General features: G+C 34.6%; 1 protein-coding gene across 5 annotated transcripts in view; it reads left to right on the top strand.

Moving 5' to 3' along the window:
- The window catches only part of FSTL5 (follistatin like 5), a 631,388-nt gene that overhangs the window by 37,451 nt on the left and 575,509 nt on the right, over positions 1–18,428 (top strand). For all 5 annotated transcript variants that reach the window (XM_074337776.1, XM_074337777.1, XM_074337780.1 and 2 more), the window contains one exon: positions 6,295–6,436. In XM_074337776.1, the coding sequence (XP_074193877.1) occupies positions 6,311–6,436 (126 nt within the window). In that variant the 5' untranslated portion in view covers positions 6,295–6,310. The remainder of the gene's footprint in view (positions 1–6,294; positions 6,437–18,428) is intronic.

Raw genomic sequence — 18,428 nt, 5'->3', positions numbered from 1 at the left:
TTCACTTACTTTGATCTAAAGCAAATATATATAGGTAAAAGAGTCTCTCTTGCAATAGTACTCAGTATGAAAAAAATGGTAGAGCTTTTTTTTTTTTCCCCTATGGCTACTGCTTGTACAGGCTATCTCTTTATTTTTGTATCATTATGTGTGTCTTAAAAGTAGAATTATATGACAGAATGATGGGCTTTTTTAGGAGGCAGTCTTCAGCTTAGATACCAGTTGTGACAATAAGAAGCTTGCTAAACTTGGACACTTTATCTTGATATGTTTCTCTTTCTTCATGTAGTAGTTCAGTGTAAGCAATAATACCCATCAGTAAATATTTTTGGATAATTAAATCCCACGAGCTACCATCCCAGTATGTCTAGTAGGTGTTATGTGACCTTTTTTTCCTTTGCCATTGTCCCTTATGGCTAAAGAACATGAAGGCAGTGACTTTTAGTTTTTGTTTTGTTTTGATTTGTTTTGTTTTGTTCTTAAATTAGAATGAGAGTTTGAAGATAGTGCATTGATTGGGAAAATCCATTGCTCGGAATAGGAGACTCTCCTGCTGCTGGACGAAGAGATTCCTCATCTTTTAATGGGGAGAATCCACTGCCCTTAATAAAAGTAGATTCTTTAGGGGACTCATTTTTCTAAGAGAAATATTACATTAGAACTCATCCACAGAGTTCAAAGTACTGAGTGTGAAGTTAGAGTGAGTCAGAAGATGAAAACAGTTGCTACACCTGACTTGCCTCATGGATTTAAGAAAAGTCTCTGGTACTTCCAATTTCAGGTGAACTAAGGGATGTAAAGTTTGTCTGTCCTTAACACGGGAGGCTTTTCCAAAGAACTTCCCATTGTAAGCCCAATTTTGATCCAGGTGTAAAAGAAAAGCTTTTGTGATAATGGCAACTTACTGTCTGGCTTGATTTCATTCAGTTTTAATGATTTTTTTTTCAATCTCGTGTATAATATTAAGAATCCATTCATGTATACCTACTATTTCAAATGCATTACTTATCATTATTATTGAATTTATTCATTTATTTATCCAAAAAAATATTTATTGAACTCATGCTGTGTACCAAGCACTGCTCTATTTCACACAAGTGATTAACAGATTCCTATCTTTATGGAATTGGCATTTTGGTTAGATGCAGGGAATAAGTAAACAAACCAGTGAAAAACATAGCAGGTCAGATGATGATAAGAGCTGTGGATTCCAGTCATTCCATTCCAATGAGAATTTCTACCTATCATTTTTCAAAAATTACCATTTGACTATTTTTATTTTCTCTACCTCCTAGAAGTCTTTAATCTTCCATTTCACCAGAGGATTTACTGTTTTCCTCTCCAATGTCTTCCCATTTCATAAATAGATTACAGGACATATAAATGTTCAGAACCCCAAACAGGTATCTTTGGTCCATACCTCTTCGTTGAACATGTTTCCTATATCCCGACACCTATTTAGTATCTCCAGTTAGACTACCAAGGGACATCTTAAAAAACAAGTTGCACTTTTTGCCCTGAAACCTGTTCTTCCCTATATCCTCTGCAGATCAGTAAGTCTACGTAGAAAGAGGAAGTTGGTACATGTGCCATACCATACAGGGTCACGAATCCTTTTTTGAGATGAGAGCCAAGTACGACAATTGTTTTTGCTTAGATTATACAGCATGACACAGGTGATATAGTTAGTTTCTCTGTCTCATAGAATTATAGGATACCAAAAAGAAAAAAACAGGCACTAGTGATCATTTAGACCACCTCCCTATTACAGAATGGAACAAAAAAAAAGGTCTGTGGAAGTTAAGAAACCCTCCAGATGGCAACAGAACCAGTTTTGTGTACTTCCTTCTGTATCTATATAAGGATGGTGGCGTTTCTTCAATCAATAACCGCAGTGCAAGGTAAAGAGTCCCATAAAAGGGATATGGAAAAATTACAGCACTGAGCAGCAAAGTCTGTGTGAGATTGACAGGGAAGCTTTTACAAGTACAAAGGGAGTAACGAGCTATTTCCTGAAAAGCCTGTAGCAGTGTTCCAGGACAGCGAGCTAGTGAGGGCACTCCAGTTGAAATCCTTAGGGTACTTGACTTCTCTGCAGCACTTGATAATGTTGATAATGTTGCGGATTTGCTTCACCTTGACATTCTTTCATTCACAGACACAATACCACAGCTCCCTTCCCCATCTCAAATGCTGCATTTGGTTGCTAAGGCAATACTTGAACACTCTTAGTTTGTTTTCCCAAGCAATTACAAGTGAGGTTCCAGAGAACGTGTAAACAAGTCAAAATCCCTCAAATTTGAATTTAGTAAAGAACATAATTACTCTAAATCCTACCACCATCAACTGCATACCATTTGGTGAAAATAAATAGTTTAATTCAGAGAAAAATATTATTTTTTGAAGAAGAGGAACCTTTGCCCACGCTCTTTATGGTTTTTAAGCCTCACTTTGTTAAATCAAATGTAAGACAGATACACTTTAGATACACACCCATTTTGTTTTCTCAAAGTTAATAATGAGGTAGTGTTTTGATGCTTCCATAGAAACGTTGAGGTTACAAGGAAAAGCCATAGGATCATTACTGCACCATCTGTTGTAGCTGGTTTGTTTTAGTCACATGCTTTTCAGTGTTCTTACTGAGCTGTCAACAAACTGCCAATTAATTATGAAAACCTAACTGGTTGTCAGAGGTTATTGTACTGAGAAAGTGAACTCACCAGCCAGTGTACCATGGGATTGATTACTGCTGATTTACAAACAATTTCCATCTACCTTCTGTAAATGAGTGAACTTTTAAAGACATCATAAATGACATCTCTGCATCCTGTAGCTGAAGAAAACCAAGCAGTTGATAATTAGTTCTGAGCATCCATCAAGAAGAGTCATCTCTTTGTTTAGGTTCCCATTTGATAACTACATAACTGGATTTAATTATTTTTCTTAGTAATGTTTTAGTGGAGACACTGTTACAAGGTAACCATTCATATAAGATAAACACAGAAACTAGTCTTTGCCCTTTGTCTTGTCTAACATTACACCACTGAGCTCGAAAACCTATCTGTAATAGAAATCAGAGTTCTCCTAAAAAACGAAATGAGTTATCTGACTTTTAATACTAGTTCTCTTTCATTTTATCTGTGATACCCAGTAAATCACTCCAGTTGTATGATAGCATTTGCTGAGAAAAAGCAGTTGTATTATATTTTTAGTTTTGTACGATTTATTAAGAAATTTTAGACTTGAAAAATCATAAGACTATTACTGAAGACATTAATCATGAGTAATAATATAAGAAGTTGATTAAGGGTATGCAAATAGGTCACATATACATCACTGAAGATTTACATGCTAACTTATTTTTATCAACTTTTAGTGAAATTTTTTGAAGCAGATACCCCTAGCCTATTGCATTTTGGCAGAGAAGGCATTTCAGTAGATAGTTGATCTAATTGTCAATATGTGGAAGTTTATTCACCTAAGATTTATGATGTTTTTCATAATTTATTAAAAATAATAATCGTTAATTTGTTCTATGTTTTATAATAGATTAAATAAATGTTTGTAGCCATGTATGTATATATTTGGCTGCAAATATATATGCATGTGTGTGTGTGTAGTGTGCGCGCGCGCACGCACACAGAGAAAGAGAGAAAGGGGAAGAGGGAGAAAAGAAGGGAAAAAGAAGGGAGAGAGAATGAGAAATCCTTACATGAGCACTTTGAGGAAATTTATGACCTCACCTTTACCCAGAGTCATGATGGAACAAGGTTGTCATGCCCCTTCCCTTCTTCTCCTGGTTGACAATGAAAGGAGCATATTATTCAGAGCCCTGAGAAAATATCCCTTCACCTGAGTCAGTCCAGTTTACTTTATTCTTGGGCTCTATCTTGGATTTAAAATATTCCATCAGTTGTTTTATAAACACATATTTACCTCCGAGGGAAGGATTAGACTATACATCAAAATGACAGCAAAGGGATGGATTACAAATGAAAATGTTTAGTTTTCTCAGGTTAGTTTTCAGATGTTTTATAGCAGTAGTGGCAATAGGGATTCCATTCAACATTGTCAGAATGCAAGAAAACACAATTTTTCTTTTACCTTTGAACGTAGGATGACATTCATTTATGCATTCATTTATTGAGTGTCTCGTAGGTGCCAGTGATGTACTAGTCTCACATGATATAATGTTGGGAAAAACAAACAAACAAACAAACAAAAAGTATCCCAGTCCCTGCATTTATGAAGTTTGAAAGAGAAAATGGATATATAAAAGCCAACATTACTCAAGCAATAATGTTAATGTTCTATAATTTTATACAAATGCTCTGAAATGAAGAAAAACTGATCTATGAGTATGAACAACCAAGAACTATAACTCAGGCTTGGTATTATGAGGACAGATTCTTGATGGATACGTTTGATATGTGAAGGCCTTTGGGTGATAAATGGGAAAGAAAGGGGTGCATAGCATACAAAAACTGAGAGTAGGAATGAACAAAATAAGTTCAAAAAACTGAATGAAGATTAATGTGGCTGGAAAACAGTTATTTAGAGGAAGAGAGAGACATGCAGAGCCTAGATTTGTGGGAACTTGTAGGCTATGTCAAGTTTTTGTTTGTTTGTTTGTTTTTGTTTGTTTTTTAATCTTCAAGGCAAATGAGTACATCTTAAAGTTACTAACAAGGACAATAATGTCATGATGTTTGGCTTTGACATGATCACTCAGGCTGTTGTATGGAGAATCGATTGAAGGTACATGTGCATAAATGTATAAGTCCAATAAGGGTGTGATTGGGACAGTTTAGGGGAAAAAAATGATGCTGATAGCTTGAGCTAGGGTTGTGACAGTAGACTTGGAGAGGAAGTGATATTTAGGAGATATATTTTGAAGGTAGAAATAACAACTTATTGATGGGTTTAGTATGAAAATTAAGAGAAACAGATTTCAAGGATGTCTCCATTTCTACTTGAGTAAATGGATGAATGAAAAACTGGGAAAGCAAGACTTTAGGTGGTGATATGTATACCATGAGGAGATGCTTTTGAAACATGAAGGTGGATATGTTAAGTAGGCTAGCTATACCAGTCTGGGGATTGAATGAGAAGCAATACATATATTTAAACCATAGACTATGTTGAAAAGATCTAGGCTGAATAAATGGAGTAGGATAAGTGACTTACAGTGAGATTTGATAAATTGTAATATTTAATAGCAAAATAAAGGAGTTGGATTAACTCACAAAAGAACTGAGGAATTTTCACAAATTCTATAGAAAGAGTAGAAAGGGGTGTCATAGACACCAAATAAAGTGAGCCTTTCTTGAAAAGATAGTTGTTACTTTGATACAGTGATGGGAATAGAAACATGATTGAGACAGACTAGTGTTTGAAAATGGACAGAATAAAATAAACAACTGTTTAATAGCAGGGTTAATCAATTGGTTAAGTTTCTCAAGAGGTCAAATGTACTGATTGGCTTAGGAGGAGAAAGAGCTCTTCTGTTATCACAGAGAGATGCATTGGTGAAAGTGGTAAAGTGAAATATAATTGAACTGAAGGCACAGGTTTGTTTGGAAAAGGGCTGAGCATTTATATGATAATAAATTTATGCCATTTACAATTTTCTGGTATATCCAAAAATATTGAACACTGGAAAGAGTCATAGGAATTTTATTTTAAAGCACTTATAAAGCAATTTTCTAGGAGATGCCCTTTTAGATAGATATTATTAGGAAAAAAATGCATTCATAACTCAATATAACCCATCTGCATAATTTCTGTTATACCTCAATTTATTAAGTACCTTCCATAGAAGACTTTCTTATTAACCTCTCAACAATTTGTACCAGTGAATTATAATAGCTATAGTTTTATTAAGCATTATTCATCAAACATACTCAAAGAGGAATTCTAGATTTATAAATATGTTAATGATTGCATTCTGTATGGATGCTTAGAAAATTAGCCAGAGTTTAATAATTTCCTTTTTTAATTTTCTTTCAATACACTTTTATTAATTTTCTCATCAATACTTTTTTATTGGTCCCTCTGTATCTACTTATTTAATGTTGTGTAGGGCAGTATGAGCGAGAAAAACAAACAGTATTTGTTATGATCAAAAGGATCATAATTTATCTTTGGAGATGATTATCTGTTAAGGATTTAGTTGAAAATTGCTGATGAGGTTTAATTAGGTCCGTGGAGATTCCTTGGCACTATTTAATATTTCTTGATACATATTCAATATATAATGCATTTTCTGATGACTTGCAATGTTAATTTTCACAGGTGAAAAGCAATAAGGATGTTTAAGTGCTGGTCAGCTGTTTTGGTACTTGGATTCATTTTTCTGGAGTCAGAAGGAAGGCCAACCAAAGAAGGAGGATATGGCCTTAAATCCTATCAACCTCTGATAAGATTGCGACACAAGGTACAGTAACCATTCCGAATTTGCTTAGAGTGCTAACAATTAGGAAATGAACTATTATTTGTCTGATTTATTACTCAGCAGCTTTTATTTCAGAATATGCTTTCAGAGTATAATTTCCATATTGTGAAAAATGCACATTTAAAAATAAAATGGTAGTGATTTTAAAAATTTTCAATTTTGAGAATTAAATACTTCTTGACAAAGTATAGAGATGGCTCATTTAAAAATATATTATTAAAATTGAGAAGTTCTAGTAAAGGATTCATAAAAATAAGTAAATATGTGAAGACCTAATCAACCAGATAGTTTCTATTATTTCCTTGTTAGTTTTAAGTTTAGAACTTTTTAAACTAAAGCAAAAGTGCTGTGTTCTTAAGTTTGTCATAAAGATAAACAAAAAGGATGTTTATAATATGTGAAACTATATAGGTTGGCAAACGATTAAAGAGATCATTAGACATTTTAATTTCATCAAAAATCATAATCTTGTGTTGTCTAATGTTGGGAAAATTCTTAACTTCTTTGTGTTAAATATTTTCAAGTATAAAATAAATTGACATTTAGATTTACTGTAAATTATGTAGATTACATACTTAAAATAAATTATGCTAGTGCTTTTATTTGAATAACATGATACTGCAAATAACATACTCAAGTAAATCTTTATTAAGTGAAATAAAATTTTATAATACATTGTGGTTTTCATAGAACGTAGAAAAAAGACAAAAAATAGCATGCTAATTATGGGAGAAAATAGTGCTGTTTTTTAAAAATGTCTTATACTACTTGTCTTAAAATAGCACTTTTAAAATAAACAAATATAAGTATATTAATTTTCTCCCTTAAATTCAATACATGCCATTGGCATATACATTGTTTATATCATTGCTGAAATTCCCTCATAATATTGTAATATTTTGTTACAATAGCTGATCTTTACTGGGATTTTTATGTGGCAGACATCAGACTAAGATCTTAAGTGTATTATTTTATCTTCAAAACAATCTTATGAAGATGTACCTATTTTCATGTTATAAATGAGAAATGTTAAGGGATTTTTAGAATGTATACATTTATTAAATATATTAATTGGCTAGGGGTAACACACAGGGTAGGTTTAATAGCATGAAAGCAAGAAGTAGGTAAAATGTAAAATTATACTTTGATGGCAAATATCATTGTAGAAGTTCAGTCACATATAAAAGTAAGATTGTAAATTTTCTAGTCTGGTAAATACAATTGGAGAATTAGCCTTGTTCCACTATCTTTTGATTGTCAGTCATATCCACTATCTCATGGACTAATAATGAGTTTTATCTCAGCCCAAAGGTTAGAAATAATAATTCCTTTGTAAATTTTCTCAAAACACATTACTAATACAGCATATTGGCTGATACTGCTACACACCCAGTGAATATTTATTCTGTGCTGTGTATCTGCCCTAAGCTACATGACTTGAGGTCAGATACTATGCCTCTCTAATCCTTTCATTTGTATGCCATGAACACGGTAGATACCATTTAATTGCTTCTCTGCAAATCTTTACCTCTAAATAGTTAGAAATAAAACATGATTGCTGGTATTTAAAAGTACAGAAGCAGAGAAAACCATGGTGAAACCTAACTTTCAAACAACTTGAGACAGACGTGAATTTAAGCTATAAAAGTCACTTTGTGAGTGTGTGTATGTGTGTGGGTGTGTGAAAGTGTGTATTTGACAAGAGTAAAGAAGAACCCTAAGCTGTGTAAATCCTGCAAAAATTCCACCAGATAATTTCTACTCACATGCAATCCCTCACCTGACCACCAGGAACTACCTTTCCTTCCCCAAGACTTTGAAGATTGCTCTCATTATAGCCTTTGTTTTTGTATGTATGAGTCATTATTTGGATTCCAGAAATACTTGCTCATTCTTTTTCCATTAATTCTCTTTCCAGTTAGGCTCATATGCTTCTTTATGGGTGAGGCTTTCCCAAACTGAAATTGAAAATGGAACAGCCATACACATTTCTTATCTCCCCACCACCTCCTTTTTTTTCCTTTGGTTTTGTTTTTTTAAATAATTATTTATTTTTCAATTATAGTTGACATACAATATTATATTGGTTTCGGTGTACAACATAGTGATTAGACATTTATTATAACTTACAAAGTGATCAACCTGATAAATACAGGACACGTCTTTGACCATACCTAATTATTACAGTACTACTGACTATATTCCCCATGACTATTTTGTAACTACCAATTTGTACCTCTTAATCCCTTCTTCTTTTCACCCACCCCTTCAGTATCCCCAATCTGGCAACCATCAAAATGCTCTCTGTATTTCTGTTTTGTTTATTCTTTTATCCTGTTTTCTAGATACCACATATAAGTGAAATCATATGACATTTGCTTTTTCTGTCTGACTGACTCCACTCAATACAGTTACCCTCTAGGTCCTTTCATGTTGTTGCCGATGGTAAGATTTCATGCTTTTTTATGGCTGGATAATATTCCATTTTATGTATGTACCACCTCTTCTTTACGCACTCATCCATTGATGGACACCCAAGTTGCATCCGTATCTTGACTATTAGAAATAATGCTTCAAGAGCACATGGATGCAAATGTCCTTTTGAAGTAGTGTTTTGGGATACCTGGGTTAAATACTCAACATTGGGATTACTGAGTCCTTCTTTGTCAATTGGATTAGAAAGGCATTGTTTTTAAAGTCCATTTTGTCTGGTATAAGTATTGCTACCCAGTTCTTAGGGTTTTTTGTTTGTTTGTTTTTTTTCCCTGTTTTCATGAAATATCTTTTTTCATCCCTTTACTTTCAGTGTGTGTGTCTTTTGCTCTGAAGTGAGTGTCTTATAAGTAGCATATGTAAGGTGTTTTTTTTTTCTTATCCAGCCTTCCTATATCTTTTGATTAGATCATTTAATCCATTTACATTGAAAGTAATTGTTGATAGGTGTGTAGTTATTGCCATTATATTATTCATATTTTTTTATCTTTTTTCTTCTTCTTAAAAACGTCTGTTTAACATTTCTTTTACTATTGGTTTTGTGGTGATGAACTCCTTTAGCTTTTTTCTTGCCTGGGAAGCTCTATCTGTTCTTCGATTCTAAATGATAGCTTTGCTGGGTAAAGTAATATTGCTTGTAGGTCTTTGCTTTTCATCACTTTGAATATTTTACCCCAGTCCCTTCTGGTCTGCAAATTTTCTGCTGAGAAATCTGCTGATAGTTTTATGTGAGCTGCCTTGTAAGTAACTAACTGCTTTTCTCTTGCTGCTTTTAAGATTATCTCTATCTTTAACCTTTTGCATTTTAATTATAATATTTTCGTGTGGGCCTGTTTGGGTTTATCTTGTTTGGGACTCTATGAGTTTCCTGGGCTTGTATGTACTTCCTTTACCAGGTTAGGGAAGTTTTCTGTCATTATTTCTTCAAATAGATTTTCAATTCCTTGCTCTCTCTCTTTTCTCCCTTTGGTACTCCTATGATGCAAATGTTAGTATGCTTGATGATGTCCCAAAAGCCCATTAAACTGTTCTCATTTTTACTTATTATTCTTTTTATTTTTGATGTTCTGATTGGATGTTTTCTGCTATCTTACCTTCCAAATCACTAATTACATCCTCTGCTTCATTTAATTTACAGTTGGTTCTCTCTAATGTATGCCTTATTTCAGTTATTGTGTTCATTTCTGACTGATTCTCTTTTATGTTTGTTATCTCCATTTTCACATTTCTCATCTCTTTGTTGAAATTCTCACTAAGATCATTGAGCATCCTTATAACCAGTGTTTTCAACTTTGCATCTGGTAGATTGCTTGTCTCCATTTTGTTTAGTTCTTTTAGTAGAGCTTTGCTTTGTTCTTTCATTTGGGGCATGTTTATTTGTCTCCCATTTTTGCTGTCTCCTATGTTATTTTCTAAGTATTAGGTAGAGCTGGTATGTCTCCCAGTCTTAGTAGAGTGGCCTTATATAGTAGGTGTCCTGTGGGGCCCAGTGGTGCAGTCTCTCTAGTCCCCTGAGCCAGGTGCTTCAGGTGTGTCCCTTGTGTGGGTTGTGTGTGCCCTCCTGTTGTAGTTGAGTTTTGGTTGTTGTTTACACATGAGTGGGAGGTATTGACCCTCAGGCTGATTGATTGTGAGAGCTAGCCTTGACTACTGTGGAGAAGCTGTTGTGCAGGGGCTGACCATACACAGCAGGATTTGCTTTGGGGCTCTGAGATATGCCCAGTCTTCCCTTTGGGTGTGTCTTTTGTAGATGTGGTTGGGTGGTGTTCTGGTGTGGTCTGAAGCTGGCCACCAGGTGTGTTGGTTTGGAGGCGTCTTGAGAGGGGCTCTTTGGCTGGCCAAGGTCAGCTTCTGCCTATGCTCTGCTCAGGGCCACTTGGTATGAACTACAAAGTAATCTGTAGATGTTTTCTACTTGAGCTTGGCTTAGAAGTGCCTGGGAGAGGCTCAGCTGTGAACTGAAGCTTACTGCCACTAGTGCTGGGCTTGGGGCTGCTTAGCAAGAGGTATGGGGCATGCTGAGGCCAGACAATACTTCTTTGAGGTGTTTGAAACTTTGAGAGATTTTAGAAAAGTCTGAAGCATGAGCTAAGACAGGCTATTTGTATGGAAAAAGCCACTAGAAGTGGTTTGGGTGAGCCCACATGTTGGGTAGAAAAGGGACTCAGGGAATCACCAGGGCTGGGCAAACAAATGGTATGAACCAGGTTGTTGGAGACTCAGATGTGGCAGCCACCTAAGTCTGCAGCATGGGTAGGGGGAGGGCTCAACAAAGGAAAAATGGTCTCTGCTAGCCCTTCTGTCTGGGAGAAAGCCACCCCTCCTGAAGTCAGACAATTCAGTTCTTCCCCAGGTGTCCCTGGTACCTTTTGAGCTGCTGCCCCAGCATTGGAGCTTAGAGCAAGTGAGTCCATCCACAAGTAAGTCCATGCATGGGGTCTTTAAGAGGAGTGCCTGGGACTCCAGCTGCCTTCTGTCTCACTCAGCCACAATCAACACTGATTTTCCCCGCCAGAATTTTTGGGCACTTCTCTCCCTGCCACTGGAGTCTTAGGTTGCAGAGCCCGGTGTGGGGCTCGGACTCCTAGCTTCTTTGGGAGATCTCTGTAGCCAAGATATTCCTTTGAATTTTTAACTGCCACATGTGGGTGTGGGACCAGCCCATTTCATATTTCCACCGCTCCTTCCAGTCTCAATGTGGCTTCTTCTGTTTGTTCATAGTTGTCAGGCTTTGGTTCCCCTAAACTTTATGTGATTCTGACTGACGGTTGCTCCACAGTTTAGTTGTAATTTTGATGTGGTTGTGAAAGGGGAGAGATCATAACATTTACTTACTCAGCCATCTTGTTTGGAACTCCCCTATCTCCCATTTTTTATTTATTTTCATCCATAGCCCTCACCGTGGCTTGAGATATGTATTTGGTTTATTTATTAGTTTATTGGATGTTTCCTTCAAACACGATGTAAGCTACTTTTTTTTTTAGCAGTTATTCTTTGTTCAATCTTCAATTATTTGACATTTGAAGGAAAATGTCTCTATATAGTAATAGTATGTGCTTAACAAATAATTAATATCTAGTTTTAAACTTTTATTAAATTTATTAGGGTGACATTGGTTAGTAAAATTATATAGGTTTCAAGTGTACATTTCTATTATAAGTTACTATTTATCTTGCTGTACTCCATCACCAACAGTGTTCGGCACATGGTAAATACTCAACAAACATATTTGGAAATAATGGTTCTCTCTGCTTAATAGAATAAGGCCAAAATCAATGCCGATATGTATTTTTGTATTATAAAATTAATTATATATATAATTATAATTATTGACATATAATTATGTTATATAATGACAATTATTAATTCGGTGTAATTTTCTTCTCTATCATTTTGTCAGAGTGAAATAAACAGCAATGAAAATAATTTTATGTGAATTCTTTTAATAGCTTTACGTACACTATTTTCTCTTCTCTTTTAAACTACATAGTTTTATTTAAATTGCAAAACATATCAATGTCTATATGTTTGTAAGACTAAGAGAATGCATAAGGAGATTTTCTATTTGTATTAGGTTTCATTAATATTAAGTATTAGTTATTGACTAGAAAACTACAAAATAAATAGTAAACATAATCACTCTTGAGTTCTGGTTAGTTGTTTTCCATATTTTTCCCCATAGAACAATTAACACTTTGAATCTGAATAAATTAATATAAGACCCAGTCTTATTTTACTGTAATATAAGACCCGGTCTTATATAAGATAGTATAATATAAGACCAGGTCTTATATTAATTTTTGCTCCAAAAGACGCATTAGAGCTGGTTGTCCAGCTAGGTCTTATTTTTGGGGAAACAGGACAACCAGCTCTATATTTGCTGTTTATTTACACACACACACACATATATATATGTATATATATATACATACATATATCTTCTTATTTTCATCAAATATTTGTGTGCCAACTGTGTAATGAATCCCCTTTGGGGAGCAAAAAATGAAATGTGAGACTTACTGTTGAGTAGACGTATCATAGATCTAAATATAAACATATGTACATATTTATAAGATTTGCAAATACATGTACACCCAAATGTGATTGAAAGTATATTTGTGTCTCAAGATAAACATGAATAACATATAAATTCATCATGTGAATTATAGATATCTTAATTGTAGTACACAGAATGTGTCTGAGGGAGCTGATCATGTAGTTCATACAATGTGTTTATCTAACAAGCATTTATGGAATACAAAATGTAGGAAATCATTACCGCAATCATTAAAATTGTGAAATACAGCTACCAACTTCAAATCCCCAAAGTGGTTCTCTTATTTATTATTATTGTAAAGTAAACAGTGTATATTTGCTGTTTATTTAAAAATAATATATTGTGCATAGTGCTTTCATATGCATTATTTATTGTAACTTAATCCTACAATAATCCTGGGATGCAGGGAATATTATTTCTGTTTATCCAAATATTTGTTAAAACCTGGAGAGGTAAAGTAACTTTCCCAAGGACGAAAGATGGAACAGATACAATAAAAAAGATCACTAAGAGTCAGATAAAAGCAAAGGTAGGCTAGACATGGGACAAAAGGACCAGAAAAAACTGAAAATGATGATGAAGGTAAAGCAACATCAAACTCACCTCAAGGAGAAACATTTAATGTTCTTTCAGATTATTCCTTCTGCCCCTCCATAAGCACAACCACAGTAGTCTCATATTAATTTCGTGGCTGGACTTAAATTAATGTCTTTTGAAGATTGCAGTAGCTCTGGTTTAGGCCAACTTCTCAATGAAGACTCACTAGGTAGCAATATTTACCACCCTAACTGCTGGTCTCTAGCTAGGAATCTGGGTGTTGAGCATAGTGTTGAAACTATTCATTGCCATGGCCACGCACGATCAAGTTCTCTGAAGTGTCCTACATTTTGAGCCATTGTAGAATCAGTGTACTCAGAGAAGCCTGTACAGAACATAACAGAGTCACCAGGCATTTAATGTATACTAATTGCTCTTTTAGGTTTATTTTATACATGAGGTCATTTAATTATATGAGTATTCCCATGTGGTAAGTGGGTTTATTGCTATTTGATAGATGAGAAAAACTAGGGTTCACAAATATTTAGTACTCGTTTAATATCACATACTGAGAAAGTAAGAAAGCAGGGTTGAGGATTTAAGAAACAGAATATAAAACTTAATACAAGTTACACAATGAGTACTTTTTGTACTAATTTGACCTATGTGCCATATATTTCCTAGCCTCAGCTCATTCTGTTCCCGTGATAATAAGGTAGAATTCCATGGCTTGGTCCATTTGTGGTTGGATGGACTATGTACCTAGTTCTGGCTAATGAGTTGCAAGAAGTGTCATGGAACAAGTCCTGGCTGAACATTTGATTACAATTGTAAAATCTCCCTGAACTCTCTTTTGCCTCTAGCATGATAAACTATTCTGTTCAAGGTAGTGGCTGCTTAATCATCCCAAGTGTCTAAATAACTAGGATGAGTAAAACACACAGGCAAGTAGTGACTGTCTTAAAATGTGAAAGCAGGGGAAAAAGAAAATTCTGTTTGAAACCAACCACTGAGATTAGGGTGTTGTTTGTTATCTCAACATAACCATAGTCTAGCCTCACCAATAAAGATAGAACTAGAACTTAAATTCATATCACCTGACCACAAATCCTGTGCTTCTTTGTCAGTAGAATCTTGGCTGTTTCCCTCTACTCTATGTGCTTTTCTTACCCTTTTTACTCCATTATCTCTTTCTTCTGTCTCATGGTTCATAATTACCAATCACTATTTAAACTCTTTTTGTATTTATAACCCTATAATATGTATGTGATAATATTTCAGCTTATTACCGTACACCCTAATTTGATGACTACAAATCCTGTTAGGATCAGTACCCTGTCTTACATCCCTTTTTTTACCAACAGCACTGCTCACACTGCTGCTTGCTTGCTGGATGATAATCAAAGTCAGGCTTGAGGGGAAATCTTAGGACACTAGGAGAATTCTTTGAGTGTATCTAGTGGGACCACTTAAAGGCCTTAAAATGCTGACATCTTTATGTGACCAGAGCATGCCATGTCCAGCTTTATAATGCAGAGCTACTCCTGCAAACCAAAATTGCCTTATGATTCCTTTATTTCCTAAATTAAATTATTGTTTGTTTGTGAGAGTAGTTGCTGTGCAAACGGGCCAAATATTTTGCACGATTTAATAAGTCCAGGGAGTGTTACTATACACTATAGTACAGTATAATTAAAAACAAAAATAATTTGTGGAAAGTGATTTTTACTTTTAGTATTAAAAAAATAATAGATGTGTATTGGTGAAGCGTGGCAGAGAGAACTCTAGGGAAGGAGACAGACATTAAACAACCCATCAAAACTGTGACTACTTAGAGGCTTGGAACCTTCAGGCAAACCCAGAAGCATTATTTCCTGACTGAGGAAAAATTGTGCCATTCCATCTAAAATATCTGACTGCTTGCAGCATGTTCAAGGGGAGGCTCTTTAAAATGTTAATATAGTTTTCAGAGGTCAGGAAGCAATTTGGACCACTGTTTCAGAGCAAACACAGTGGCAATGATGGGAGTGAAAGGAGTAACCATTTAAAAATTAATTAAATGTTAAGAAATGTACTAATTGTTATATAGTGATATATTATCATTCCATATAAATCATAATAGCTCAATATTATTAACAAATCTCAACTTTTTTCTAATCATGTAAATTATGTTTGAAAATTAAGAATATGTTTGAAAAAAAATTTTTTCTGAGAAATGAAATTCCAATATTAACTGACCTCATCCCATTCCCATTTTGAGCTTGCACAAGAACTTTTTTTTAATAGTTCTTTGCACAGTCCTAGGTTAACAAAATAAAAGTGCACATAATAGTTTCAAAATTTTTACAACTAGGATGAATGAATCTAAGAAATTTCATGAGTTTCAGCAATGATTTTTTTAACAGGCCTAAGCAAAAACCAAAACACAAAGATGTTTGTTAAGCTCTTTTCATTAGAGATGCCCTGCAATTATGTTACTGTTGGTGTAGATGGTTTCTTAATGTTGTAATTCTCATCCTAAATGCTGGAAAGGGACTCTACATATAATGCTGATTCTGTTGACAAGGGGTCATTCTTCTGAGCTCCTCTGCCTCCTTTTCATCTTCCAAAAGACTAGTAGGATAGGAAAATCTGTCAGCTTTGCTTCAGCGAGTAAATGAATATTATGAAGAATTGTGAAGGGTTTGAGATATTTTTCTGTTTGCAAGCTAATATGTTAGCCTGCCATGCATAGTTTCATGAATAGTGACAAAAGACACAAGACACCTGGGTCAGAGATAATGGACGGTTTATTGCTCATAGCAACAGCAGTAGCCAGAGGATCGGCACTTAAGCTAGTTCCTGAAGCCCAGTTTTCACAGGGCAATGTAAAGAGGGCCAGGATACACCAGCACATACCGTAGGGTTTGTTACACGAGAAGATCTATGAGTTGAAGGATGCCAGCTCCTTTGTATGGACCATAAGCATGTCTGTTCTTTACACCACAGGAAGACGTTTTCTTTATTATAATAGACAGTAAGTAGTCCTGCCCTTTGCTCTGAATGGAGATTTAATGTGGTCTCCAAGGCTATAAACACACTTGGTCCAGAAGCAGTGATTATTTGTATATTCCAAGGCCTGTTTGCTGTATAAATATCCTTAAACAGATCAGAGCAAATGGAAGTCAGTGTCTCTGCTCATAAGATTCGCAGAAACACGAGGGACGTGTGGAGGATTGTCTTTCAGTACACATTGAAGTGTGCCACCATTTGCAGGAGATCAGAATTGCCATTAAGTAAATTTGTCTAATGTCAAAACTAAACGCTGTGTGTATTTCAAAGTTGATTTGAAAACCAAATATATAATTATAGCTTCATCTTAGGTTTTATCTAGTTAATTTTTCCTTTCAAGAACCATAAAAAATTGTTTTGTTGTCCTTTGCACGTGTTGCTTGCATGTTTGTTCATCCAAATCAGGGCATATTTGCTAATCTGGGAAATATTAGCATGTAGGAGACTGAATCATTTTGCTTAACAAAAATACGTGAATAAAGGGATATGTCTGTAATTCTCAAGATAAGGACCTACTACAGAAAATGGTTTGATTTCTTTGAGAATGAATTCTCAGAGCTGTACTGTTACCTCAGATGTGTAGGGTGGTATGCAAAATGATGCTCCTTTACACCTTTCCCCCCCTACATTAAAATATTTTGATTAAAGCTTTAAAAATAGTTATAAATTGAAGAAAAAAAAGAGCTGCTTTGCAGTGAAGATTTGAAGTTTTGAAATGTTAAAAATGTGATGCAGTAGCATTCTATTTACATCTATTTAATAAAACATGACAAAGTAGTCAAATAAAGTCAAATTTGTTTAGTACATTAAAGCCAAGCTTGTCAGGATTCCAGAAACCTCTACGTATGTCCCTGCCTTGGGCAAATACGATGTTTCTACCACCAAAGTATAGATTTTCAAGTGACCTGAGTCACACAGCTTCCCCATACCCAACTCAATCATGAAAAACAAAAACAAAAAATATCTTGATATTTGGAAATAAAAAGGCTTTATGTCTGTTTCCCTGAATAGTCATTGATCTTTTTACTGATAAAGAAGCACCAGAATATTAAGACAATCAAACAGCTAAACAGTTCTTTCTTTACTGTTCATTTTCTTTTTATTTGACTTCCAAAGCATTGTTCTTAAACATAGTTGTATTTTCTCACTATTTCTGTGGAAAGGATAGTGCTAGATCATATCAGTTTGCTGAAGCAAAACAAACTATTTACTTACTTGAATCTATATTAATTAAGCACATTATGCTAACTCCTACTCAAAAAAATAAATAAACATGGTTATTTTTAACAGGTGAATTAAGTAAAAATACATTTATCTAATCATTAATATTAATATATCGACAAGTTAGCATTTGCATTTACTACTTCAATGCATAAATTAATTATGAGTTGTTCTGTACATCTTTCATTATTAAAATTCTATTGTGAATTCAATTAGCAAAGCTCTGTATTATAAATGAAAGGAAATGTCCTGATTTATGAGCTTGACATTCAGCACATTTAAGAGTTAAAAACCCTGTAGTATATAAACTGCAGTTGAAAAGAGTGGTATTATTTTTAATTAATGTAACTCACTGCTTATTTCTGGCATCAGTTCCCCTGTATGTGAAGTGAGAGTTAATGTTTTTAAGCCATAAATAGTCGAAAATGCTGAATCAAATTTTGGAAAACATATTACAGATGGGAAAACTGAGGGCCCAGAAAGCAAAGTTCTTTTGTGAAGGTCAAACGGCTAGGTGCTGTTCAGCTAAAATTTGATTTCCTGTCTTCCAGAACAGTTGTTTTCCTTTAACACACTGCACCCCCCCACCTCCCTGTCCAAATTAACACTGTTCTT

This window comes from Rhinolophus sinicus, linkage group LG07 (genome assembly GCF_036562045.2).
Source record: "Rhinolophus sinicus isolate RSC01 linkage group LG07, ASM3656204v1, whole genome shotgun sequence".
Taxonomy (NCBI): Eukaryota; Metazoa; Chordata; class Mammalia; order Chiroptera; family Rhinolophidae; genus Rhinolophus; species Rhinolophus sinicus.
Note: the sequence above shows the minus strand (reverse complement) of the source record. Positions and strands in the feature narration are given on the sequence as shown.